We start from the raw sequence: 27,220 nt of genomic DNA on the forward strand, positions 1-27,220 counted from the left end.
CTGCGCTCGGCAGCACGGGTATAAACACGATGCACCTGCCCTGAGCAGCACAGCAGTAAACGCCAACGCACCTGCATTCAGCAGCACTTTGACGCAGTCCAGGTGCTCCCGGGCACAGGCGACATGAAGAGGGGTCCCAAAGTGGCAGTCATGCGCTTCCAGGTTGGCCCCAACGTCAATCAGAAGCCTCACACATTCAGAACTTCCTTAAAACAAGCGGAATAGGATGGGAACCATGAATGAACACGTGCATCTGAACAAGACCTGAGAGGAGTGGCAGCTGAACAGGTAAGCCCCAGGCCCAAGGGGAGCAAGGGGAGCCGGAGCTGCGTCCCAACTAAAGGCGGTTGACGATCCCATGTGGCCCTAGGGAGCCAGAGAAGGTTGTCGCTTCTGAGCCTGCAGGGTTCAAGCCTGCCTGGAGGCGGGGGGCGGGGAGTGGCACAGCCACCCCTCTTGGCGGACACCATAAAGGTTTGGGGACACCACCTCTAAGAGCCGGACTCTGCTCCCTGCTGCTCCGGCTCTGGGGCAGGAAGGAAGGTGCTCCCGCTCGGGGCTGTCTCCTAAGCTGTGTCAGGAACGCCAAGCCTGGAGGGGATCTTGTAAGGCTGCTGGCAGCCCGAGTCCAAGGCTCCTGGATGAACTTCCCTAAGCTTATCCTAGACCCCTGCCCTTGTCCCCGGCATCTTGAACTCGGTTTGAGTGGAGCTTCGTTCTGTCCCGGGCTGCATCCTCCCTCCTCACTTAATCATGCTTCGTCGTTGGGAGCTGCCAAGCTTCCACCTCTAGCCCTAAAATCCACCCCTGCCTACAGCCCTCCGCAGGCCGTGCCCTTGGGGATGTCTCGACCATGGTCCTCCTTCCCCTCCCCGGGGACACCTGTTCCTAGCAAACCCGTCTCCATTGGTGGCATCACTCCTGAGTCTGTTTTGGCCCCGTGCTCTCCTCTCCTTCATGCTGAATCCTGCCCATCCTTTGCCCAAAGCTTTCTAAACGAATCCATCCCACTTAGCATCACTGCAATGGCCCCAGCCCCTCTCCACATCATACCCCACCCCTTGCACCCCTCTATCCAAGAGGAGCAGACTATGCCACCCCCCAAATAGGCCACTTTAGCTTAAGGGTTATTTTGAGCTTAAGGCAATTAAGCAGATACAAGTAAAGCTCTCCCCTCGCCCCACCCCTCCACCCTCGCGGCTATTTGCCTAAGAGCAGGACATACATTTCCAAAGGTGTCCCTACTGCCCTCCACAAGAAAGGACAAATTAATGACCAGAGGAAATTCCAGACACTTGGCAGCCCAAAGAGCACCAGAGGACTGTATATAGCAGGGTGGAGCGTGTAACATCTCAGCAGATCACTCCGATCCTAGTCCTCCATCTGCACAGGTGGGATTTCAGGCAGAGAAGAACTGATGCAGAGACGCAGGTGAGAAAGGGCAGAAGCACTGAGCAGCTACAGGTGGGACTGGAGGCGGGTCTGTGTGGGGCCAGGGGTGGGAGAGGGCGAGGAGAGTTCCCCGGAGCAAGGCCCAGGTCACTGCCCCTTACGTGCCATCCCAAAGACCGTGGCCTCCACCCTCAGGCCATGGGGATCACCCACCCAAGGACTCTGAGGAGTGTGGATCAGCCACACCATCACACATAGGGTCCTGGATTTCATAAAGCATCCTTGGAATCGTACGATGTGCATTTGACCTGGATGGAGGCGGCGTGGTCTCTGCACTAGATCCGGGTAACAGAAGATGACCTCCCTGGGAAGCGGGGTGGGAGGCAGCAGAGAGCAGAGGCCCTGAGGGGAGCCATGGAAGAGCATATGCACCCACAGCCCCACAACCAGGACCAGCACAGTGCCTGCCAATCAAAATACCACAAGCTTGCAACCTTTGCTCTAAGGAGTAGAATCCAAGCTCCTTAGTCCCTCATTCAAAGATTTCCCACCTGCCGGTCTTGCCCTAAATTTGCGGCCTTACCTGCTGCCCCTCCACTGGGAACTCCTGGTCCAGCGAGCCTGGACAGGTCACTTTCTCTGCGTGCAGGACCTTCCTCTTACCCTCCCGCCATCTGAAACTACCCATTCTTGTGGGGCAGTTGAAATCCCACCTATTCCAAGCCTCCTGGACGAGCCCTTCCTCCTGAGAGCACCTGTCCTCGGGCACATGTTGGGTCCCCTCTCCCAACTAGAACAGGGCCTACAGGCACAAGACCGTGAAGGCTGAGGGAACCGCGGCAGGGTAGAGGGACTTAGTATCTGAGAGCTCTGGAGGACGCAGCTGAGAAACAGAATCCTATCCTAGAAACCATGGCCCCCTACTCCTGGGTGAAAAGCATCTTCAGAAGGAAAAGCTGAGGACCCCACAGCGGGTGAGCAAGAGCCAGAAGCAGACGGGGAGCGCTCCTTAGCCGGCCCATGGCTTCCCACCTACACTGCTTGCACGGACTCACCGTTCATGCAGGCCTCGTGCAGCGGGGATGCCGTGTACAGGGGTGGGTTGACCTTGGCCCCGTAGGAGAGCAACAGCTTCACGCATTCGATGCTGCCGGAGGCGCAGGCATCGCACAGGGGCGTGCTGCCGTCGATGTTGCGGGCGTCCACCTGGTGGGGAGGAAGGAACGAGCGTCAGGACGGAGGGGGAGCCCACGCCACGCGCTTTCTCCCCCGATCCACATTCATCTTTGCAAAGGCCCTTCTTAGAAGCACCAGTTTGAGAGTGGGTACCGGGCCAGGGCTGGGAGTGCCCGCTAGCCCGCCAGCTGCGGGAGGGGTGCTGGTCGGGGCTCTTCTCTGGGACGGGGTCAACTCGGCTTCACTCTTGCCACCTGCCCCGGCCCCCAGATACACCCAGACTGCAGGAAAGCGTGTTCCAGCTCCTCGAGGCCACTGTCCCGGGCAAGCCTTTGGAGGGTAGGTGGCGCAGTGTGGACAGTACAGCGCCGGGTGGACACTGGTTCCAGCTGAGCCCTCGGGCTGCGGGTGTCAGGCCAGCTCCCCACGGCCAGAACCACTGGGGGCCCCCACGTCCACCCTGGCAGGCACACTTACACCAGGGAAAAGGCACCAGAGTCTTGTGCTCTGTGTGACCACCCCCACCCTCCGTGGCTGAGCGCTGGTTTCCCAGCATCCTGCTTAGCTGCTGGATGCAAGCAGTGCCCCCCACGGCCTGCCCGATGCGCACAGCACCCCCTCGGCCCCTCCCTTCCTCCCTCCCCAGAACTGCCACCAGTGCCCCCCAGGAGCCAAGCCTTGACCACGCTGGTCCTCGCTGTGCAGGGGACCCTGAGATGGCACCCACCTGGGCCCCGGCAGCCAGCAGCAGCTGCACACACTGCGCCTGGCCCTGCAGACTGGCTGCGTGCAGGGGCGTGATGGAGTCCACGGTGACCTGGTTGACACAGGCGCCGCTCTCGATCAGCCGCTGCAGCTGCAGGGCCTCGCCGCGCTGGGCGGCCTCGTGCACCGGGGTGCGCTCCACCCAGAAACCTGGAAAAGAAGGCAGACCCGGTGCTGGGGCCACGCTGCTGCCCTCCGGGCCAAGGGAACGTCATAGGTTTCCGGGGACCCTTTCTGAAGCCTGGGGCACCACGTATGCTCCCGGAGCTGGTCCAGACACTCCTCAAAACCCCGGGGTGATGGGAGCCTGGGGGCTCGGTTGGCTGGGGGTCTGGCTCTCGGTTTCGGCTACCATAACCTCAGCGATGCTTCCAGCTGTGAGTCTCCCACAGGTGGCCTTTGTCGGGGTGGGGGGGAGGGGGAGCTCACCTCCCTTTCTAGCTGAGGTTTTTAAAATCACAAGGTGGTGCTGGGTTTTTGTTAGACACTTCTGTGTCCATTGCAATGATCGTGCCAGCTTTCCTTAATTCTGTGGAAATATATTACGTTAACAGACTTCCAGGTGTTAAACCAACCATGCATTTCCAGGATAAACCCTCTTGGTCATGGTATGTTTAGTTTGCTAGTGTTTTGAGGACTTTTGTGTATATATTCCTAAGTTATTTGTCTTATGCTTCATGTTTTTGTCTGGTTTTAACATCAAGGTACTACCTGCTTCCTAGAAGGAGCTGGGAAATTATTCTCTTTTAATCTTTAGAAGAGTTTACAAAGAATTGGTATCGAATCTTTATTTTTTTTAAGGATTTTATTTATTTTTATTTATTCCTGAGAGACACAGAAAGGGAGAGACATGGGCAGAGGGAGCAGCAGGCTCCCTGCGGGGAGCCCGATGCAGAACTCGATCCCAGGACCCTGGGATCAGGCCCTGAGCCAAAGGCAGATGCTCAACCACTGGGCCGCCCAGATGCCCAGATATCTGATCTTTAAATGTTGGCTCAAATTCACCTGTGAAGACCTCTGGGTCTGGGCTTCCCTTTGCTGCTATACACTTTAATTACTAATTCTTCCATCTCTTTGTTATAGGTCTACTCAGAGTTCCTATTTTTTGAGTCAACTGGTGGTTTGTATGTATATAGGAATTTGTTCACTTTATGTACATCATCTAATCCATTGGCCTAAAACTTATTATGGACTGAGCTGTGCCCCCAAAACTCATAACAGAAGCCCTAACTCTAGTACCTCAGAATGTGGCTGTATTTGGGGACTATGCCTCTTCATAAGTAATTTAGGTAAGGCCATTGGTGTAGGCTCTAATCCCATCTAACTGGGGTCTTTTTTTTTTTTTAACTGGGGTCTTTATAAGAGATTAAAACACAGGGGTGCCTGGGTGGCTCAGTGGGTGAAGCGTCTGCTTAGGGCTCAGGTCATGATCTCAGGGACCTGGAATCGAGTCCCATGTCAGGCTCCCTGCTCAGCAGGGAGTCTGCTCCCTCTGCACCTCACCCCACTCGTGTGTGCACGTGCACTCTCTCAAATAAGTAAAATCTTTAAAAGATCAGGACACACACCTGGAGTGTGTATGACCAGAGGCAAGCCCACGTGAGGTCACAGTGAGAAGGTGGCCATCTGTAAGCTAAGGGGAGGAGAAGCCTCAGGAGAAAGCAACCCTGCTGACCCCCTGATCTTGGACTTTTCCAGCCTCCAGAGCTGTGAGAAAGCTAGTGTGCGTGGTACAGGCCGCCCAGTGTGTGCCGTCTTGTCACGGCAGCCCTGGCAGGCTGAGACCCCACTGTTCAAAGCGTCCCTTTGTGGTCCTCCTTTCTATAAGGACCGGAGTCACGACCCTCTTTCATTCTTGATTTTTCATAATTTGCATCTTCTTCCTTGATTAGTTTAGCCTAAAGGTTTGTCAATTTTGTTGATCTTTCCAAAGAACCAACTTTTGGTTTTGTTGATTTTTTTTTTCCTATGTTTTTCTATTCTCTATTTCATGGATTTCCTGTCTAATATTTATTATTTCTTCCCTTCTGCTTTCTCTGGCTTTAGTTTTCTTTTTTGCGGTATCTGAAGAAAGAAGGATGTTCATTTGAGCTATTTCTTCATATGGACATTTACAGCTATATATTTTCTCTTAGTACTTAGAGCTCTCATGAGTTTGGTAAATGGCTTTCTTTTCATCTCAAATTGACTATAACTTTTTGCAGTCAACCTCAAAGGACCCATTCAACAAATCTGTGATTAGTAAAGGCACTACTTTGATCCCAATAGGGAGTAAAATTCTCTCTTACACACTGGCTCACCCTTTCCCATCACTCTTCAGCTCTAGAAACGAGGTACATAAAAGGTGGCGCTCTGGCCTCCCCATACCTTTAACCAGTGGCACTCACATGGGGGCAGCAACAGCCGGGGGAGGGCCTGAGAACAGGCTGAGCCCCACCCCAGCATCCAGAGTCAACAGGTCTTGGTCCTGAGAATGTGAATCCCTAATAGGTTCCCATGTGATGCTGATGGTCTGGGGACCACACTTGGAGAGCCACTGGCCGAGACAGTACTTCTTCCTGTGAATAAAGCCCCCTCTCCCCCTCAAACTCCTCACCCCATTCCTACCTCTCCTCACTCACCCTACATAAATTCTAGTTGTATCTTTCCACATTGCAATCCAAAGATGGCTCTCTCCAGGAGCACTTGCCCCACCTCCGCCCCTACCTGGGTCAGCATCTTGTCTGTGCTCCCATGGCCCACCCGCCCGCCTGCGTGTTCCCACCAGACCGTGGTCACCACCTGTTTGCTACCTGCCACACTGGAAAACAGACTAATGGCCACATAGGTTGGTTCCCAGAAGCATCTGTTCCACGCCCAGAGGAGTGATCTAAGTTAATCACAGTAATCCTCACTCCTGTCAGGACACCTGACCCAACTGTAGTTCCCAAGAAAGGTAGGAGAGCGTGTGAGTGGTTTCACAGCTTCAAAATTCCCCTCTGTCCCAAGGACTTCCAGGAGAAGACCATCTCCCTGCTTTGCCTGGATACTGCCTAGACATGATCACAGAAGTGCTTAGCCCTCCAGCCACCTGCCTGAGCTTGGAGCCTACAAGAACGGCGGGGCTGAGCACCAAAGCCTTGAACATAGTGAGCCCAAGGTCACGTGGGGCCTGGTGCCCAGCTTCCGGTTGGGCCCCCTATGTGAGGAGGGTTCTTGTCTGGGTCAAATGCAGACAAAAGCACACAAACTAGCCCGAGACCGCGACCTACCTGAATGCACACACTATAGCTATGTTTTCTCAGTGTCCACTACCTAAGATACAGTGGCATCTTCCAGGCACTAGGCTTAAAAAAAAAAAAAAATCCTAAATGGCAATGCTGGGTTAATACTGACCCACCCTTATTATCACACCCCCTACTTCAAAGGCAAGATCCCATTCCTCTTCATAATAGCACTTGCCTTTTATCACATTACACATCTTATTACATTTCCCTAGAAAACCACCTATCCACCATCCATCCACAAATCTTGCCGGAGCACTCCTACAGACCCCAACTGGGGTGACTTGCTCTCCTCCGCAGAGGGAGAACTTCCTCATTTACGTGCTGATGGCCGTCTACGAAGCTGGCCCAGCGCCTCCACCATGGGGCAGGAAAGTACAGGGCTGAGAGCTCTGCTGCTGCATCTGAAACTTGGCCACTCATCAGCTTCTGCAGGACTTTGCCGCCCCCATCCCCCCTCCGAGTGTTTCTTCACCTACAAATCGGGCTGTTGATAATTTTCATAATCCACCACTGAATAAACTATAAAGTGAGCTAAAGTAAGCAAAAGCACTTAGTGTGAGGCCTGGCACAAAGTGCTCGCCAAATGGTGGCTCTTAGTAAACAGGGACCTGATCATGTGTGGGGTGGGAGGGAGGGGTAGAGGCAAAAGGAAAGCTGAAACTCAGGAAGATTCAATTCTCACAAAATATAAGAGCCATCAATATAAAGTTGGTCCGAAAGAAGGAAAACCCAATGGGGTAGTGTGAAGGGTTGCAACCCTACAAAGAGGAAAACAGGGTGTGAGGCCCTGAATCTTGGAGCAAAAAGAGAGAGGCAGCTCAGGAAGGCCAGGGAGGCTTCGATGTCTTACACTTTGCAGATAATTTGTTTTTTTGTTTTTGCTTTTTTTGGTTCTTTTGTTTTTTTTTTTTTTTTTTTTTTTTACAAGTTGAAGGCCTGTGGCAATCCTGTGTTGCAATTTTTCCAACGGTGTTTGCTTCACTTTGTGTCTGTCATGCTTTGGTAATTCTTGCAATATTCCCAACTACTACATCTGTTCCAGTGATCGATCAATCACCTCAGATGGTCTCCGTCTGCAGGTGCCACAAACTACACCCACATAAGATAGTGAACTGAATCGGCAAATGTGTGTTCTGATTTCAGCAACCCGCTGTTACCCAGCCTCCCTCTCATCGGGCCTCCCCATTCCCTAACCCCACAACATTGAAATTAAGACCAGTTGATAGCCCCACAATGGCCTCTATGTGTTCAAGCGAAAGGAAGAGTCCCCGCCCATCTCTCACTTCAAATCAAAAGCTAGAAATGAAACTCTGGGAAATGAACAAGGGGCAGTGGAAGGGGAGGTGGGCGAGGGGTCGGGGTAACTGGGTGACGGGCATTGAGGGGGGCACCTGACGGGATGAGCACTGGGTGTTACACTATATGTTGGCAAATCGAACTCCAATAAAAAAAAATACAAAAAAAAAAAAAAAAAACTAGAAATGAGGGTGCCTGGGTGGCTCAGTTCAGCATCCGACTCTTGATACCAGCGAAGGTCACAACCTCAGAGTTGTGAGATCAGCCCCACTGTGGGCTCCCTGCTCAGCACCAAGTCTGCTTGAGATTCTGTCTCCTTCTCACCTACCCTTCCGCCCCCCCCCCCTGCAGCCGCCTCCACTCACACAGATTCACTCTAAAATCTTTAAAAAAAAAAAAAAAAAAAAAACAACTAGAAATGATTAAGCTCGGAAAGGAAGGCATGTGGAAAGCTAACACCATCCGAAAGCTAGGCCTCTTGCACCAAGCAGCCAAGTTGTGAATGCAAAGAAAGTTCCTGAAGGAAATTAAAAGTGTTACTCCAGTGAACACATGAATGATAAGATGAAACAGCCTTACTGCTGATCCGGAGAAAGTTTAGGTGGTCTGGAGAGATCAAACCAGCCACAACACTGCCTTAAGCCAAAGCCCAATCTAGGGTGAGGCCCTAACTCTCTTCCCTTCCATGAAAGGTGAGGAAGCTGTAGAAGAAAAACTGGAAGCCAGCAGAGGTTGGATTGTGAGGTTTAAGCTGCCTCTAAAACAAAGGTGCAAGGGGAAGCAGCAGGCGGTCCAGAAGATCTAACTAAGAAAATTAATGGTGGCTACACCAAACATTATCAGTGCGGATGAAACAGCCTTCTATGGGAAGAAGATGCCATCTAGGACTTTCACAGCTAGAGAGAAGTCAAAGCCTGGCTTCAGGGGACAGACAGGCTCTCTTGTGAGCAGTTAATGAAGCTGGAAACTTTAAGTTGAAGCCAATGGTCACTGAACATTTCAAAAATCCTAAGGCCCTTAGGAATTATGCTAAATCTACTCTTCCTGTGTTCATAAGTGAACAACAAAGCCTAGGTGAGCACACGTATGTTTCCAACACAGTTTACTGAATATTTTAAGCCCACTCTTGAGACTTAACTGCTCAGAGAAAACACTCAACCTTACAAACTGATTAGAGATTAATGTACTTTATGGGAAGGGCGTGAACCTTTTAGCGTCAAACAAGCCACCCAGAAAAAAATTCACCTGGGTTTAAACCTCAGCCTTGCTTCTTTCTAGTTGCATGAACTCAATGATAAGGACTGTCCATAGCTGCCCCAGGGCTCGCGGCTACTGCTGGCATATAACCTAGCAGCTCCAGGCTCTTACGGTGGTCCCAGAAACACTCTCCTTTCTCTTTCCATCTCACCCTCTGAATACCCCAGACAGTAGTGAGCTGTGTTTGGAGTTCCTGGCCAAGGATGACTGAAGAAAACTGGCTCACCTGGCTTAGAGCACCCAAGTCCTCAAGGTACTCTTTGTCGTCTTCTGCTAGACGCTCGGGTACAACTCTTGGGTACAGATCCTGAACGTGGGATCACGTTTTCAACTGTGCAAATGGGCACTTACCTTGGGTCCGCTACAACCTGTATTACGTTTGCTGAGTTACGAATTCTGGATTCACTTAGGAGGTGACTTGCCCTAAATTGTCTGCAGAGCCTTACAATATGGCCTTAATAAGCATACTCTTTACCTCTGTGAGGTGTTCTATTTAAAAAAAATGCAAAATCTAATGCTTTGAAATATACCATGCATCTAGACTTTCAGATCTGAATGTTAAAATGGGTTACCAGTTCCTACAGTGGGCCTCTGCTTCTGCTGGGATAGCAGGCTTCCAGGTTCAATACGTTCAGCGGGTTCATTAGTGTTGAAAAGGAAAGCATCGGGGCATATTTTTTTAGAGGAAATAAAAGAATGAGCGTCAAAAACATCCACGAGCCTCAGAAGCTGTAAATCCATTGGTGGAGCGTGCTTTTCTCTTCAAGATTCCTTAAACCAGGAGAAAACAAAAACGCTCAGAAGTAAATGCTGTGTTATTAAGCATTGTGCGTGAACAAAAATAAGGAAACTGTGCCTAGGCCACCCTGGTTAGCTGTTCATCACTTATTTAACTGAACCAAACGCAGATCGCGCTGAGGTCAAAGTCTTGTGCGTGCCCAGGGTGGAAGGCCAGCTAACACCAGACACTTATTCAATGCCTTTGATCTTGTTGACGGTGGCTGTTTTGCAAGATCAACTCAAATACCTGCCTTGCTAAGACAGTAATCCCTCTCAGACCAAACGTACTCCTAAGACTCCTCATCGTTATTGGCACCGCTGTTTTTAACCAGTGTAAAAGTACTTTAGATTTTTTTTTTTCTTCCAGGTTTTCAAAGTGCGTTCTGGGCACGTGTCGTCTGTAGTATTAGTTCATGGGCAGGGATGTTTGCTTCCCCCAGAGAATGTCCCTTTGCCCTCGAATTTATTTTATTCTTCCGTAGCCAGAATATTAGAAGCAAGATGCAGGGAAGAACCTAGATGGCCTTTTTTTTTTCTTTCCTTAAACACACAGGGTGACCTGTCACAAGGGCACCCCCTCCTCCCGGAGCGCACGCCTTCTATGCTGGCCGGGTGTACCTGTAGGATGCTAGTGACGGTGCGCCCCGACCCCGCAGGCCGCTGGAAGACGTTGCGGCTCCCTCTCCGAGCGCCTCTGGGCGCTGAGCCTGGCCGCGACCTGCCCGGCCCTCCCCAAGGTGCTTGGTGCGCAGGTGCGTCTGCGGCTGGGATGTCCCGCGCCTGGCGCGCCACGACCGCGACCAGCCCTGCAACGCGCCGGCCGGGGACTGGGAGCCCGACGCAGAGCGCGCCCGAGATGCTCGCGGGCACCCGGCCGGTCCCCGACCTCCGCCCGCCCCGACGCCCCCGCCCGCGCCCTGGGGCAGCGCGTCCTCGCGGCCGCGCGTGTGTCCTCAGACGCACCTGCCCGCCTCGGGGCAGCGCGGCCCCCGCGGCCCCCGCGGCCCCCGCGCCCGCACCTACCCACGTCGCCCAGGAAGCAGCCGTCCGCCGCGCGGGGCTCCATGCCGCCCTCCCGCTGCTGCCGCGCGCCCGCACACCCCGAGACTCGGGCGCCCGCGACCTGGGCGGGGCTCCGCGGGCGGGGGGCGGGGGGCGGGGCGGACGCCCGAGGGCACCCGGGAGTCGTAGTTCCGCGGCGCCGGGGCCCGGAGCCGTGCGCACCGCGAGCCACGTTGGAGCTCCGGACCCCGCGGGGCGCTGCGGGCTGGAGGGTGGGGGCGGGAGGGCGCCGGCGCGGTGCACGGCCAGGCGGGGGGTCCCGCTGCAGCGCCGGGCCGGGGTGGGGGGGGGTGGAGTCGCCGCCGAGCTGCTCAGCGCTGTGCACGGCCAGGCGGGGTCCCGCTGCAGCTCCGGGCCGGGCCGGGCCGCGGGTCGGGGGGTCGCCGCCGAGCTGCTGGGCGCGGTGCCCGGCCAGGCGGGGTCCCGTGGCGCTCGAGCTCCCCGCCCCCTTCCCCGGGGTCCCTCCCACCGAGGCCAGCCCCGGGACTGAAGCACCGCCTTCCGATTAAGTCCGGGGGGGCCGGGGGGGAGCCACCGAGTAAGTGAGGCGTAGCCTGTTTTGCTCTTGAAAAGCCGGTCGCCCGGCTTGGAAGGCTGAAGTCTGTCGATGTTGCTGGTGGCCTGGTCACCGGGTTTCTCGGGCCGCCCTGACCCGGAGACTCCACCGAGAAGTTAGTTTGCGCTGCCCTAAGGGGCATCAGCGGGATTTACCTAGGGTGGAAATACCTGAGGACCAGTAGGGCGCAGAAGGATTGACCTCCCTCCCCTGGAGGACTCGGATCTTTTCCTCCGGTCTAGATCGCGGGCGCTGCATCCAGCGGGAGTTTGAACTCCCTGTGACCAAAGTGCCTGGGGAGTCCCATCCCCAGGCCTGAAATGACACTTCAAGCCGCTTAGCAGTGTGGTTTTCGCACCCTCATTGCCACTTGTTGACCAAAATGAGGCTCTTGCATTTTTCTTGCAAGTTTCTTGCATTCTGTATTAAATGTACATTTTAAAAATCTGGTTGCTGTGGGGTGTTATTTTTTCCTATGACAATGCTGGTGTCCTACCTTCGTATTTTCTTTGATTTTTCTTCCTTGACAAAGTTTCATCTAGATCTTAGTATAGAATGTACGTTTGTATACACCCTATATTTTTATAAACCACATATATTTATAAATGTATTTATGTCTATATATAGACGTGTGTATTTCTCAAACATGAGAGAGCAGATATTTCCTAATTAGCTTATTTGGTAAAGTTTTCTCCATTCTGTTGTTTGATCTCAATATTCGGAAGAGTTTTAAGTTCTTATATATTCAGAAATACATGCTCCGAGAGTGTTTCCTCACTCTCAGATAGTCAGGATGTATTTCTCCACCAAAAGCCAGAACATACTCTTTTTTTTGTTCTGTTCTGTTGAGACTTTAAGTCTGGAACTTGTAATCTATAGGATCTAAGTTAATTTTCCACCAAGTTGCAATTAAGTTCTGAAAATGTCTAAATAGTAAAAATGTTTCTGCGTTATTCTCTTTTATTGCATTTCACTTTATTGCACTTTGCAGATTTTTTTTTCTTAACAAATTGAAGATTTGTGCCTTAATCAAGCCTATCGGTGCCATTTTTCCAACAGCATTTGCTCACTTTGTGTCTTGGCGTCCTCCCTGGTAATTTTTGCAGCATTTCACATCTTTCCAGTGTTAGTAATGGTGTGACCTGTGATCAATAATCTTTGATGTTACCGTTCTAATTGTTTGGGTGCGCCATAAACCACAGCCACCTAAGACCTCAAACTTACTTGATAAATGTGTGTGTCCTTCACTCTCCCTCTCCTCAGGCCTCTCTATTCCCTGAGATACAATAATATTGAAATCAGGCCAATCAATAACCCTATAATGGCCTCTCTGTGTACAAATGAAAGGAAGAGTCCCCCACATCTTACTTTAAATCAAAAGCTAGGGGTGCCCGGGTGGCTGAGTAGGTTTAGTGTCTGCTTTCAGCTCAGGCCATGATCTCAGGGTCCTGGGGTCCAGCCCTCTGTGGGGCTCCCAGCTCAGCAGGAAGTCTGTCTCTCCCTCTGCACACACACCCCCACTTGTGCTCAAGCTCTCTCAAATAAAATGAATTTTAAAAAACCAAAACACCTAGGCCTCTTGTACAAAACAACTAGCCAAGTTGTGAATGCAGAGGAAAAGTTCTTGAAGGAAACTGAAAGTGCTACTCCAGCAAACACACCATAAGAAAACAAACAGCCTTTATTGTTGATAATAAGCTTGCAGAGGTCTAGATGGAAAAGCAAACCAGCCACAACATTCCCATAAGCCAAAGCCTCATCCAGAGCAAGGCCTGAACTCTTCAACTCCACGAAGGCTGGACGTGAGGACGCTGCCGAAGAAAACCCAGCAGAGGTTGGTTGAATGCGGTTTCAGGAAAGAACCCACGTCCCAAATGTAGGTGTGCCAGGTGAAGCGGCAAGTGCTGATTAGCAAGTGCTAGCCCAGGTTACCCATGTAGATGGAACTGCCTTATATTGGAAGAAAATGCCCCATCATGAGTTAGGGTTTTCACGTCCTTTGTATAAATGCCCAGAAATGGAATGGCTGGATCATACGGCAGTTCTATCTTTTATGTTTTGAGGAACCTCCGTACTGTTTTCCAGAGTGGCTGATCCAACAGCGCACAGGGTTCCCTTTCTCCACATGTACACCAATGCTTGTGATTTCTTGTCTTTAATAACACTTATTTTAACAGGCTTAAAGTGGTATCTCATAGGGGTTTTGATTTGCGTTTCCCTGATGGCTAATGACGTCAAGAACCTTTTCATGTACCTGTATGTCGTCACTGGAAAAAGGACTATTCAGATCCTCTGCCCAGTTTTTAATCAGCTTGTTTGTTTGCAATTGAATTATAGGAGCTCTTTATGCATTTTGGATATTAACTCCTTGTCAGATCTATGATTTGCAGATATTTTTCTTCCATCCAATACGTTGCCTTTTTACTTGGCTGACTGTTTCTTTTGCTGTGCAGAAGCTTTTTATTTTGGAGTAGTTCCAATTGTTTATTTTTGCTTTTGTTACTTTCGCTTTTGGTGTCAACACATCCCCTCCTCCCCTGCCCAAGGAACTTACTGTCTTCGTTTTCTTCTTGCAATTTTATGGCTTCAGGTCTTATGTTCAAGTCTTTAATCCACTTATGAGTTGATTTTTGTGTATTTTATAAGAGTGGTCCAGTTTCCCCAGCACCATTTGTTGGAGAGACTGTTCATTCCCCATGGTATATTCCTGGCTCATTTGTAGTAAATTAATTGATTGTACATGCACGGGCTTATTTCTGGGAATGCTATTTTGTTCCATCGGTTTATTCATCTGGTTTGGGTGTGCTTTTTATTCAACTCCAGTATAGTTGACACACAGTGTATACTAGTTTCAGGTATAGAACATAGGGATTCAGCAGTTCTACATATTACTCAGCGCTCATCAAGATAGGTGTATCCTTAATCCCCTTTACTTATTTCCCCCATTCCCCCACCCACCTCCTCTCAGGTAACCATCTGCTCTCTATAGTTAAGACAAATCCTGTTTCTTGATTTGTCTTGTTTTTTTGTTTTTTTCCTGTGTTCATTTGTTTCTTAAATACCACATGAGTGAAATAATATATTTGCCTTTCTCTGGCTTATTTCACTTACCATTATACTATCTAGTTCCATCCGTGTTGTTGCAAATGGCATGATTTCATTCATTTTATGGCTGAATAATATTCCATTGTATGATATACATATATATACCACATCTTTATCAATTCACCTATCTATGGACACTTGGGCTGCTTCCATAACTTGGCTATTGTAAATAATGCTGCAATAAACACAGGGTGCATGTATCCCTTTGAATTACTGTGTTTGTATTTTCTGGGTAAATACCCAGTAGTGTGATTGCTGGACTGTAGGTTAGCTCTGTTTTTAACTTTCGGAGGAATCTCCCTCCATACTGTCTTTCACAGTGGCTGTTCCAGCTTGCATTCCTGCCAATGGTGCGTGAGGGTTCCCCTTCCTCCACATCCTCACCAACACTTTTTGTGTTTTGTATTTTTTCTTTCAGCCATTCTGACAGGTATGAGGTGCTGTCTCATTGTGGCTTTTTGCATTTCCCCAATGATGAGTGATGTTGAGCATCTTTCCATGTACCTGTTGGCCATCTGTATGTCTTCTTTGGAAAAATGTATGTTCATGTCTTCTGCCCATCTTGTAATTGTTTTCTGGGCTTTTTGCTGTATTGGTTCTTTATAGATTTGGGGTACTAACTCTTTATCAGATATGTCATTTGCAAATATCTTCTCCCATTCCATAGGTTGCCTTTTAGTTTTATTGTTTCCTTGGCTGTACAGAAGCTTTCTGTTTTCATATAGTCCCAATAGTTTATTTTTTCTTTTATTTCCCTTGCCTCAGAAGACATATCTAGAAAGATGCTGCTATGGCTGATGTCAGAGAAATGACTGCCTCTGTTTTCTTCTAGGATTTTTATGGTTTCAAGTCTCACATTTAGGTCTTTCATCCATTTTGAATTTGTTTTAGTGTGTGGTGTAAGAAAATGGTCCAGATTCATCCTTCTGTATGTAGTTGACCAGTTATCCCAGCCCATTGCATATTCTTTTCTGCTTTGTCAAAGATTAATTGATCATATAGGTGTGGGTTTATCTCTGGGTTTTCTGTTCTGTTCTGATCTATGTATCTATTTTTACTATAGCTTTGTAATTGAACTTGAAGTCTGGAATTGTGATACACCCAGCTTTGCTTTTTCTTTTTCAGGATTACTTTGGCTATTCAGGGTCTTCTTTGGCTCCATACAAATTTTAGGATTGTTTGTTCTAGTTCTGTGAAAAATGCTGCTATTTTACTGAAGGGATTGCATTAAATCTATAGATTGCTTTGAGTAGTAGGGACATATTGACAATGTTTGCTAAAATATTGTTTGTCCAATTCATGAGCACTGAATGTCATTCCATTTCTTTGTGCCATCTTCATCAATTTTTGTAGTTTTCATCTCATCAATTTTTGTAGATCTTTCACCTCATTGGTTAAGTTTATTTCTGGATGTTTTATTATTTTTGATGCAACTGTAAATGGATCATTTTCTTAATTTTTCTTTCTGTAGCTTCATTATTTAGTATACAGAAATGCAACAGATTTCTGTACATTGATTTTTGTCTCCTAAGACTTTACTGAATTCATCTATTAGTTCTGATAATTCTAGTAATTTTTTTGGTGGAGTCTTTCAGGTTTTCTCTCTGCAAATAGTGCAAATTTTCCTCTTTCTGTATCATTTTGGATGCCTTTTATTCATTTTTCTTGTCTAATTGCCATGGCTAGGACTTCCAGTACTATGGTAAATAAGTGTCAAGAGGGGGGCATCCTTGTAGAATTCACCCGTAAAGCCATCAGTTTCTGGAAATTGTTGGGAGTTTTTTAAATTACTAATTCAATTTCCTTGCTAGTAGTTAGTCTGTTCCAATTTTCTATTTTTTCCTGTTTCAGTTTTTTTTTTAAAGACTTTTTTTTTCTTTATTTATTTATGATAGTCACACACAGAGAGAGAGAGAGAGAGAGAGAGAGAGAGAGGCAGAGACACAGGCAGAGGGAGAAGCAGGCTCCATGCACCGGGAGCCCAACGTGGGATTCGATCCCGGGTCTCCAGGATTGTGCCCTGGGCCCGACGTGGGATTCGATCCCGGGTCTCCAGGATCGCGCCCTGGGCCAAAGGCAGGCGCCAAGCCACTGCGCCACCCAGGGATCCCCCTGTTTCAGTTTTTGTGGGATATATGTTTCTAGGGATTTATCGATTTCTTCTAGGTTGTACAATTTGTTGGCATATAATTTTTCATAATATTCTCTTATAATTCTTTGTAATTCTGCAGGATTGCTTGTTACTTCCACTCTCTCATTTGTCTCTCATTTGTGAGTTTGTTTATTTGAGCCCCCTTTTTTTTCTTCATGAATCTTGCTATAGGTTTATCAATCTTGTTGATTTTTTTTTTTTTTTTGTGAAGAATCAGCTCCTGGTTTCATTGATCTGTTAATTTTTTAGTTTCTATTTCATTTATTTCTGTGATAATCTTTAATATTTTCTTCCTTCTGCTGATTTTGGGTTTTGTTATTCTTTTTCTAGCTCCTTTAGGTATAGGGTTAGGTTGTTTGAGATTTTTCTTGCTTCTTGAGGGAGGCCTGTAGCAATATAAACTTTCCTCTTAGAAAGACTTGTGCTTCATCCCAAAGATTTTGGATCACTGTGTTTTCATTTTAATTGTTTTTGTGATTTAATTGTATTCTTTGATTTTTTGGTTGACCCATTCATTATTTAATAGCATGTTGCTTAACCTCCGTGTATTTGTGGTCTTTCCAATTTTTTTCTTGTGGTTAATTTCTAGTTTTATAGCATTATGGTCAGAAAAGATGCATGGTATGACTCAATCTTTTTTATTTGGTGAAGACTTGTGGCCTAATATGTGTTCTATTCTAAGGAATGTTTTATGTGCACTTGAATATATTCTGTTTTAGAGTGAAATGTTCTGAATATATCTGTTAAATCCATCTGGTGCAATGTGTCATTCAATCCCTGTTGACTTTCTGTTTGAATGATCTGTACATTGATGTAAAAAGGGTGTTAAAGCCCCCTACTATTAATATATTACTACCAATTAGTTCCTTTATGTTTCTTATGAACTGTTTTTATGTATTTGAGTGCTGTTGTGTTGGGTGCATAAATATTTATAATTGTTATATTTTCTTGTTGGATTGTCCCCTTTGTTATTACATAGTGTCCTTTTTTGTCTCTCATTGCAGTCTTTGTTTTTTTTTATAAGATTTTTATTTATTCATGAGCACTGAGGTGGGCACTTGATGGGATGAGCACTGGGTGTTATTCTATATGTTGGCAAATTGAACACCAATAAAAAATAAATTTATAAAAAGATAGTGGGCCTGATCTCAATATGTTAAAAACAAACAAACAAAAAACAAATACAAAAAAACGATTTTTATTTATTCATTCATGAGACACACAGAGAGAGAGAGAGAGGCAGAGACACAGGCATAGGGAGAAGCAGGCTCCATGCAGGGAGCCCGATGTGGGACTCGATCCCAGGTCTCCAGGATCATGTCCTGGGTCAAAGGCAGGCGCCAAACCACTGAGCCACCCAGGCTGCCCACAGTCTTTGTTTTAAAGTCTAGTTTGTCCAATATAAGTGTGGCTATTTTGGCTTTCTTTTGACACCCATTTGCATGATAAATACTTCCCCATCCCCTCACTTTCAATCTACAGTCGTGTTTAGGTCTGAAATGAGTCTCTTATAGGCAGCATATAAATGGATCTTGTGGGGTTTTTAGGGTTTTTTTTAAGATTTTATTTATTTATTGTGAAGAGAGAGAGAGATAGCATACATGAGCAGGGAAGGAGCAGAGGGAGAGGGAGAGAGAGACAATTTCCAGCAGACTCTGCACTGAGTGCAGAGCCCAATAAAGGCTTGGCCCCACAACCCCAAGATTACAACCTGAGTTGAAACCAAGAGTCAGACACTCAACTGTGTGCAGGCACCCTGGATCTTGGTTGTTTTTTGTTGTTGTTGTTGTTGTTTTCCTTTTTTTTTTTCCTTTCCTCTTTTGGAGCATTTAGTTCATTTACATTCAAAGTAATTATTGATAGGTACATACTAATTGCTATTTTGTTACCTGTTTTGTGGTCATTTCTATAGCTTTTCTCTGATCCTTCTCTTACTGTCTTTCATGGTTTGTTGAGGTTTTTTTTTTTTTTAATGATATACTTGAATTCTTTTTATTCTTATATATTACTGGTGTTTTATTTGTAGTTACCATTAGGTTTGTGTAACATATTCTCTGTATACCAGTCTACATTACATTGATGATCACTTAAGTTTGAACCCATTCTTTTCTCCTCTCCCCCTCCCCTATGTTTTAGATGTATGGTGTCATATTTTTGCATCTTTTTATTTTGTTAATCCTTTCACTGATTTTTACAGATACACTTATTTTTCATACTCTCATTTATGGTCTTTCCTTTCTACCCAGAGTCCCCTTTGGTATTTCTTGGAGGGCTGGTTTAGTGGTCATCAACTCCTTTAATTTTTGTTTGTCTGAAAAAAAAATATTTCCTTCTATTCTGAATGGTAGCTTTGATGGGTAGAGTATTCTTGGCTGCAGGTTTTTCTCATTCAGTACTTTGAGTATAGCATGCCACCCTTCAGGCCTGCAAAGTTTCTGCTGAAAAATCCACTCATAGCCTTTGTTGTTTCCCTTGTATGTAACTGTCATCTTCTCTCGCTTGCAGCTTTTAAGATTATTTTTTTTCTTTATAACTACTCTTTGCCATTTTAATTACTATGTGTCCTGGTGTGGACCTCCTTGGTTGATGGCAGTGGTGGGGGTCGGGGCATCTCTGCCTCCTAGATCTAGATTTCAGTTCCTTTCCCCAGATTAGAGAAGTTTTCAGCTATTATTTCTTCAAATAAACTTTCTGCCCCCTTTTTTCTCTCTCTTCTGGGATCCTATAACACAAATGTTATTATACTTTTGATGGAGTCACTGAGTTCCCTAAGACTATTCTCAATTTCCATAATTTTTCCCTTTCATTTATTCAGCTTGGTTACTTTCTATTACTCAGCCTTCTAAGTCATTAATTCATTCTTCTGTTTTATCTAGCCCGCTACTTATTCCATCAAGTATATATTTAATTTCATTTATTGAGGTCTTCATCTCTGGTTCTTTTTTATCTCTTTATTTAGGGTCTCATTGATGTCCTCCACTCTTTACTCAAGTCCTTATGATCATCATTTTAAATTCTCTATCAGCTATCTTATGGTCATTTCACTTAGGTTTCTTGCTGTGGTTTGGGATACATTTTTCTGTCTCATTTTGTCTAACTCTTTGTGTCTCTTTCTGTTAGGAAAGTCAGTATGTCTCCTGCTCTTGAAGGTAGTGCCCTTATGAAGAAGAGGTCCTGAAATGCTCTGCAGTGCTGTGTCCCCTGTTCCCCAGGACCTGGCACTTCATGGAGTGACTCCTATATGTGCCCTGTTGTGTTCTTGCCTCTTCTCAATTCAGTTGTCTGAAGTGACCCTCTCTGCCTATTGTGGGCAGTGTTTGGTCCCTGGGGAATGTGGGGTGTTTTGGCAAGGTAGGATCTGATCTGCTTGCTAATTGAGACCTGAAGCCACAGCTGCTATACCAGCCAGCCTAAGCAGATCTGCAAAGGGCATGTGGGTGGATCCCTCACTTTTAACAAGATGTGCTTGAGGCTTCTGAAGCATCTTTCTGTGAGAGCCTGCAAAAAGTGCTAGGGGGGAGACACAGTGCTGGTGAGGTTTGCTTTAATCTTCTGGGGGAGGGGCCCACAGTGCTGGAACTGAGGCATATGTGACTGGAAAGGGTGGATCCACCAAAGTGGGGGAAAGCATCATGCAAGCAAGTGTGGGCTTCCACTAGTTCCCACAGGTGGCCTTGTGTTTATGCTAGGGGGCAGGGAAGGGAAATGGCACCTGACAGCTCCTTTCTTTATGGAGAGGTCTTTCTGAGATCCCTATCACTCTGGGACCCCTCTGTGATGAATAAATCACTCTCTCTCATCTGCCCCTGGCATTTTTCCAACTTCTAGTGCTGTACTCTATCTGTTCAGGCTGCTTGTCCTGCCCCTCTCTTAAGGTGAGGACTATGCTTCCTAACACCCTCGGAGCTCTCCCAGAGCTGAGAACACTGATTTTAAGAATTCTAGGCTTTAAGTCCTGTTGGTTGTAAGAACTCATGAAACTTGGCCCCTCTTGTTTTCAAAGCCAAATGTTATAGGAGTTTGTCTTCCCTGTTCAGGGTCCCTGGTAGGATCATCTGTTTCTTGCCCTTCACCACTCTCCCTACTCCCTCCCATATGCAGACAGCCACAGCTCCTTTAGGTCCTAAATCCTTCCCCATATTTCCTACCTTCTTCCATGTGGCCTCTTCTCTACCTTTGGGTGTGGAGTTCATTCTGCCAGTCTTTGGATCCTTTCTATGTTATTCAAGTTGATGTGAGTGTTATCTAGTTGTGTGCATGGGACGAGATGAGCTAGGGAACTCCTACTCTACCACCTTCCTAGGGAGCTCCCTATGCAGATGCTTTTTATTTGGTGTAATTTGATGTAGTCCCAATTTTTTTTTTTTTGCTTTTGTTTCCCTTGCCATAGGAGACATATCTAGAAAAATGGTACAGCCGATGTCAGAGAAATTACTGCCTGTGTGTTCTTCTAGGATTTTTATGGTTTTATGTCTCACATATAGGTTCTTAATCCACTTTGAGTTTATTTTTGTGCATGCTGTTAAGAAAGTGGTCCAGACACAGAACATAAAGACTTCTAACTCTGGGAAATGAACTAGGGGTGGTGGAAGGGGAGGAGGGCGGGGGGTGGGGGTGAATGGGTGACGGGCACGGAGGGGGACACTTGACGGGATGAGCACTGGGTGTTATTCTGTATGTTGGTAAATTGAACACCAATAAAAATTAATTTATAAAAAAAAAAAAAAAGAAAAAAAGAAAGTGGTCCAGATTCATTCTTCTGCGTGTAGCTGTCCAGTTTTCCCAGTACCATTTGTTGAAAAGACTGTATTTTTTCCATTGCATATTCTTACCTCATTTCTGGGTTTCCTATTCTATTCCATTGATCTGTGTGTCTATTTTTGTGCCAGTCCCGTACTGTTTTGATTATTAAAGCTTTGTAGTATGTCTTGAAATCTGGAATTGTGATACCTCCACCTTTGTTTTTCTTTTTCAAAATTGTTTTGGCTATTCTGGGTCTTTTGTGGTTCTATACAAACAAATAATTTGTTTTTCTTTCTCTCTCTCTCTCCCCTCCTTCTCTCATTTTTTTTAATGAGTCTAGTGAAAGTTTGATCAATTTTGTTGATCTTTTCTTTTTTTTTAATTTATTTTTTATTTATGATAGTCACACACAGAGAGAGAGGGAGGCAGAGACACAGGCAGAGGGAGAAGCAGGCTCCGTGCACCGGGAGCCCGACGTGGGATTCGATCCCGGGTCTCCAGGATCGTGCCCTGGGCCAAAGGCAGGCGCCAAACCGCTGTGCCACCCAGGGATCCCCTTGTTGATCTTTTCAAAGAACCAGCTCATGGTTTCATTAATCTGTTCTATTGTCTTTTTAGTTTCCATTTCATTTATTTCTGCTCTAATCCTTATTATTTCATTCATCCTGCTAGTTTTGCATTTTGTTGCTTTTCTAACTCCTTTAGGTGTAAGGTTGAGTTGTTTGAGATTTTTCTTGAGATAGGCTTCTTTTGCTATAAACTTCCCTCTTAGAAACACTTTTGCTGAATCCTAAAGGTTTTGGACTTTTGTGTTTTCATTTTCATTTTTTTCATGTATTTTTTTATTCCCTCTTTGATTCTTGGTTGACTCCTTTGTTGTTTAGTAGCATGGTGTTTAATCTCCATGTCTTTGTGCTCTTTCCAGGTTTTTTTCTTGGGCTTGTTTTCTAGTTTCATAGCCTTGTGGTCTGAAAAGATGCATGGTATGACTTTGGTCTTTTTGAATTTGTTGAGACTTGTTTTGTAGCCTGATATGTGACCTATTCTGGAGACTATTTATGTGCACTTGAAAAGAATGTGTATTCTGCTGTTTTAGGATGGCATGTTCTGAACATATCTGCTAAATCCATCTGATGCAATGTGTCATCCAAAGCCACTGTTTCCTTGTTGATTTTCTATTTGAGGGATCTGTCCATTGACGAAAGGGGGTGTTAACACTCTCCTACTATTATTGTATTACTAGATTAGTTCCTTTATGATTGTAATTAGCTGCTTTATGTATTTGGGTGCTCTCATGTTGGGTGCATAAATATTTACAACTGTTCTATCTTCTTGTTAAATTGTTCCCTTTATGATTATATAGTGTCCCTCTTTGTTAAAATATTTGTTTTAAAGTCTATTTTGTCTGATATAAGTAGTGCTACCCCATATTTCTTTTCACATCCATTTTCATGATAAACATTCCTCCATCCCTTCCCTTTTGATCTGTGTGTGTCTTTAGGTCTGAAATGAGTCTATTGTAGGCAGCACACAGATGGGTCTTGCTTTTTTATCTATTTCATCACCCTGTGTCTGTTGATTGGAGCATTTTGTCCATTTACAGTCAGAGTAAATACTGATGGGTATGTTTGTTATTTGTTTTATGGTTGTTTCTGTAGTTCTCTGGTCCTTTCTTCCCTTGCTCTCTTCTCTCATGATAGATTGTCTTTCTTTAGTGATATCAATAGATTCCTTTCTTTTTATTTCTTACATATTTATTTCTGGTTTTTGATTTGTGAATACCCTTAGGTATGTATATAACATCTTCTGCATAGCAGTCTATATTAAGTTGATAGTCACTTAAGTTTGAACCCATTGTTTGTTGAGGAGGGGAACCAAATTACTTTATTTCAAGGAATTGTACAAATGAAGCAAGTTAAGTAGATGTTTTGGTACAACTTATAAAAAAGAGAATCCATTCTTTACTCCTCTTCCTACCCTTCCCTGCTCCCCCACCATATTTTAGGTATATAGTGTCAAACTTTACAACCTTTTATTTTGTAACTCTCTTGACTGACTTTTATAGATAAACTTATTTTTACTGTCTTTACCTTTCCTACTTTTCTTATTCCTCTTTATGATCCTTCCTTTCCACTCAGAGTACCCTTTAACATTTCTTGTAGAGCTGGTTAGTGGTGATCAATTCCTTTAACTTTGCAGAAAAAAAAAATTTTAAGATTTTATTTATTTAGGGCAGCCCAGGTGGCTCAGAGGTTTAGTGCTGCCTCCAGCCCAGGGCATGATCCTGGAGATCCAGGATTGTGTCCCACATCAGGCTCTCTGCATGGAGCCTGCTTCTCCTCTGCCTGTGTCTCTGTCTCTGTCTCTCTCTCCCTCTCTCCCTCTCTTGTCTCTCATGAATAAATAAATGAAATATTTTTAAAAAAAATTTCATGAGAGACACAGAGAGAGGCAGAGACATAGGCAGAGGAAAAAGCAAGCTCCCTGTGGGGAGCCCGATGCAGGACTCAATTCCAGGACCCTAGGATCATGACCTGAGCCAAAGGCAGACCCTCAACCACTGAGCCACCCAGGTGCCCTGTTTGGGAAAATCTTTATTGCTTCTTCTATTCTGAATGATAAAGTTTGGATACAGTATTCTTGGCTGCAGATTTTCCCCTTTCAGCACTTTGAATGTATCATGCCATTCTCTCCTTATCTGTAAAGTTTCTGCTGAAAAAAATCTGCTGAGATCCTTATGGGCTTTCCCTTGTGTGTAACTGTCATCTTTTCTCTTGCTGCTTTTATGATTGATTGGCGGTGGGGCTCCCTGAGTGTCCTAGATCTGGATTTCTGATTCCCTCCCTAGATTATGGAATTTTTAAGCTATTATTTCTTCAAATAAATTTTCTGTTCCCTTTTCCCTCTCTTCTCTTTCTGGCTGCCTATAATGTGAATTATTATGTTTGATGATGTCACTGAGTTCCCTAAGTCTGTTGTCATTTTGCATATTTTTTTCTCTTACCTGTTCAGCTTGATTACTTTCCATTACTCTGTACACCAGGTCACTGATTCATTCTTATGCTTGCTCTAGGCTGGCTACTATTTATTCCTTCTAGTGCATTTTAATTTCACTTATTGAATTAATCTCCAATTGTTTTTTTTTTAAGATTTTATTTATTTATTCATGAGAAACACAGAGAGAGAGAGAGCCAGAGGCAGAGGGAGAAGCTCCTTGCAGGGAGCCTAATGCAGAAAGGACTCAATCCCAGGACCCTGGGATTACAACCTGAGCCAAAGGCAGATGCTCAACTACTGAACCACCCAGGTGTCCCTCCAATTTTTTTTAATCTCTTTGTCAAAGGTCTTATTGATGTCCTCCACTCTTTTCTCAAGTCCACTGAGTACCTTTATGATGATTACTTCAAAATCTCTATCAGGTGTATTACTTGTCTCCATTTCACTTAGGTCTCTTGCTGTGATTTTTGTCTTCTTAATTTGTTTGGGACATATTCCTGTGTCTCCTCTATCTCTCTGTCTGTGTCTGTGTATTAGAAAATTCAGTTACATCTCCCTATTTTTTAAAGTAATGGCCTTATGAAAGAAAGGTCCTATAGTGCCTTGCAGTGCAGTGTCCCCTGATCACCAGAACCTGGAGCTTCAAGGGTACTCCCCTTAAAATGTGTGCTGTGTCCACCCTGATGTCATGGTTGAGCCGCATTTGCCTTCAGCCCCGTTATCTGCAGTGGCTCTCTTTGCCTGTCATAAGCAGTGTTAGGTCCTTGTGGTGGTAGTGAGACAGTCTGGGGCTGCCTTGGGCTTGAGTTGAGTCAGACCAAGCATTTGTAAAAGATGCAGTGGCATTGAACTGCAGGGTGCTTTCCCCTGAGAGGCTTCTGTTGTGCACAGCCTGCAGTCAGACTAGTTCCCTACCATTAGCCCACTGCTGTGGCCCAGTCTGACTGGGTTATCAATATGTTTGGTGATCTTTCCCTCTCCCTGGGGCAGGAATCATTGTGTAGTGGCGTTGGCCCTTGTTGGGGCTGCTTGCACACTGCCTGGCCTGTGGCACTGCCCTCGATGGGCTCCAGCCAAAAGTGTTTTGGAGGGGCAGGTCATCAACATGCACAGGCTGGCAGGGCAACTGTGTGGTGTTTTGTGTGCTGCTGGTCCTCTGTGGGCGGGGCCCTGCAGCACCTGACTGAGGCAGACCTGGTTGTGGGGGGAGGGAAGATTGGATCTGCCAAAGCATGCATTGGGGACTATGTGAACAAGTGAGGTGGTGAGCATCAGGTGGCACTGGTTCCCACGGGTGGCTGTGTATTTATGGTGAGAGGTGGGGGAGGGAAATTGTTCCCGACAGCTCCTTTGTTCCTGAAGAAGCCTCCAAGGATCTGTGCATCTCTGGGATTTGCTCTGAGGTTAGTAACTCTCTCCTGAATGCCCCAGGCATTTTTCAAATTGGTGCTTGCAGGTTGTATCTCTATAGGTGTTTGTTGTGCTGTCTCTTTAAGGGCAGGGACTCAGTAGCCTCTTGTCCTTAGGGCTCTCCATGGTTGAGCCTGCTTATTCTTAAAATTCCAGGTTTTAAGTCTTGCTGGTTTTAATAGAGCCTCTTTGTTTTTCAAAGCAAAAAAAAAATGTTTTTAAGATTTTTATTTATTCATTCATTAGAGACACACAGAGAGAGGCAGAGACACAGGCAGAGGGGAGAAGCAGGCTCCTTACAAGGAGCCTGATGTGGGGCTGGATCCTGGGACTCCAGCATCACACCCTGGGCTGAAAGGAGGCGCTCAACCACTGAGCCACCCTGGCGTCTCCAAAGCCAAATGTTACGGGGGATTCATCCCCTGTGCTCTCTCAGGTGTGAGAGTGTATTTCTCTCCCCTCTCCATCCGTTTAGCTCCCCATCACATCTCTGCCCTTCCTACCCTCTTTGATGTGGCCTCTTCTCTACATTTAGTGGTAGAGTTTGTTTTGCTAGTCTTCAGGTCATTTTCTGGGTTATAAGCACTAATGTGAGTGTTATCTAGTTGCATCCTGCAACAACATGAACTTAGAGTCTTCCCACTCTGCCATTTTCCTTCAACGTGTCTGTTTTCATGCTAATGCCATAGTGTTTTAACAATTATGGCTTTGAAAAAAAAAAACAATTATGGCTTTGTAATGTGGTTTGAAACCATCAATCTCCAAGTTTGTTGTTGTTTCTGGAGATTGCTTTGGCTAGTCAGGATCTTCCTTGGTTTCTTTTCTTTTTTAAGATTTTATTTATTTATTTATGAGAAACACAGAGAGAAAGGCCGAGACATAGGCAGAGGCTGATGCAGGACTCAATCCCAGGACCCCGGGATCACAACATGAGCCAAAGGCAGATGCTCAACCACTAAGCCACCCCACTTCTTTGGTTTCATACAAATTTTAAACTTGCTCTATTTCTGTGAAACAATGCCATTGGAATTTTGACAGGAATTTCATTGAACCTATATTTTGTTTTGGGTAGTATGGACATTTTAATAATATTAATTCTTCAATCCCTGAGTATGAAATGTCTTTCCATTTATTTGTGTCCTCCGTTTATCTTATAAATGTCCTAATTTTCAGTGTACAGGTTTTTCACCTCCTTAGTTCAATTTATGCCTTGGTATTGTATTGTTTTTGATGGAATTGTAAATGAGATTGTTTTCTTAAGTT

The 27,220-nt window shown here is 45.9% G+C and overlaps 2 protein-coding genes across 4 annotated transcripts in view; one reads left to right on the plus strand and one right to left on the minus strand.

The window, feature by feature from the left end:
• Positions 1 to 11,057, minus strand: part of ASB13 (ankyrin repeat and SOCS box containing 13) — a 37,582-nt gene extending 26,525 nt beyond the window's left edge. For 2 of the 3 annotated variants that reach the window (XR_008665236.1, XM_055331159.1), the window contains exons 1-4: positions 9,725 to 10,816; positions 3,296 to 3,483; positions 2,448 to 2,598; positions 72 to 206 (exon numbers count right to left, since the gene is read on the minus strand). Coding sequence is in view for 2 of the 3 variants with exons in the window: in XM_055331159.1 (XP_055187134.1) it covers positions 72 to 206; positions 2,448 to 2,598; positions 3,296 to 3,483; positions 9,725 to 9,893 (643 nt within the window). In the remaining variant the exon portion in view is untranslated. Of the gene's footprint in view, positions 1 to 71; positions 207 to 2,447; positions 2,599 to 3,295; positions 3,484 to 9,724; positions 10,817 to 10,955 lie in introns of those variants that run through there. The other variant, XM_055331160.1, reaches the window with a different exon arrangement.
• Positions 213 to 27,220, plus strand: part of LOC129513363 (uncharacterized) — a 45,806-nt gene continuing 18,798 nt past the window's right edge. The window contains 1 exon segment of the mRNA XM_055331143.1: positions 213 to 288. The gene's annotated coding sequence lies outside the window, so the exon portion shown is untranslated.

The sequence above is a fragment of the Nyctereutes procyonoides genome, unplaced genomic scaffold (genome assembly GCF_905146905.1).
Source record: "Nyctereutes procyonoides isolate TBG_1078 unplaced genomic scaffold, NYPRO_anot_genome, whole genome shotgun sequence".
In the NCBI taxonomy this organism is placed as follows: Eukaryota; Metazoa; Chordata; class Mammalia; order Carnivora; family Canidae; genus Nyctereutes; species Nyctereutes procyonoides.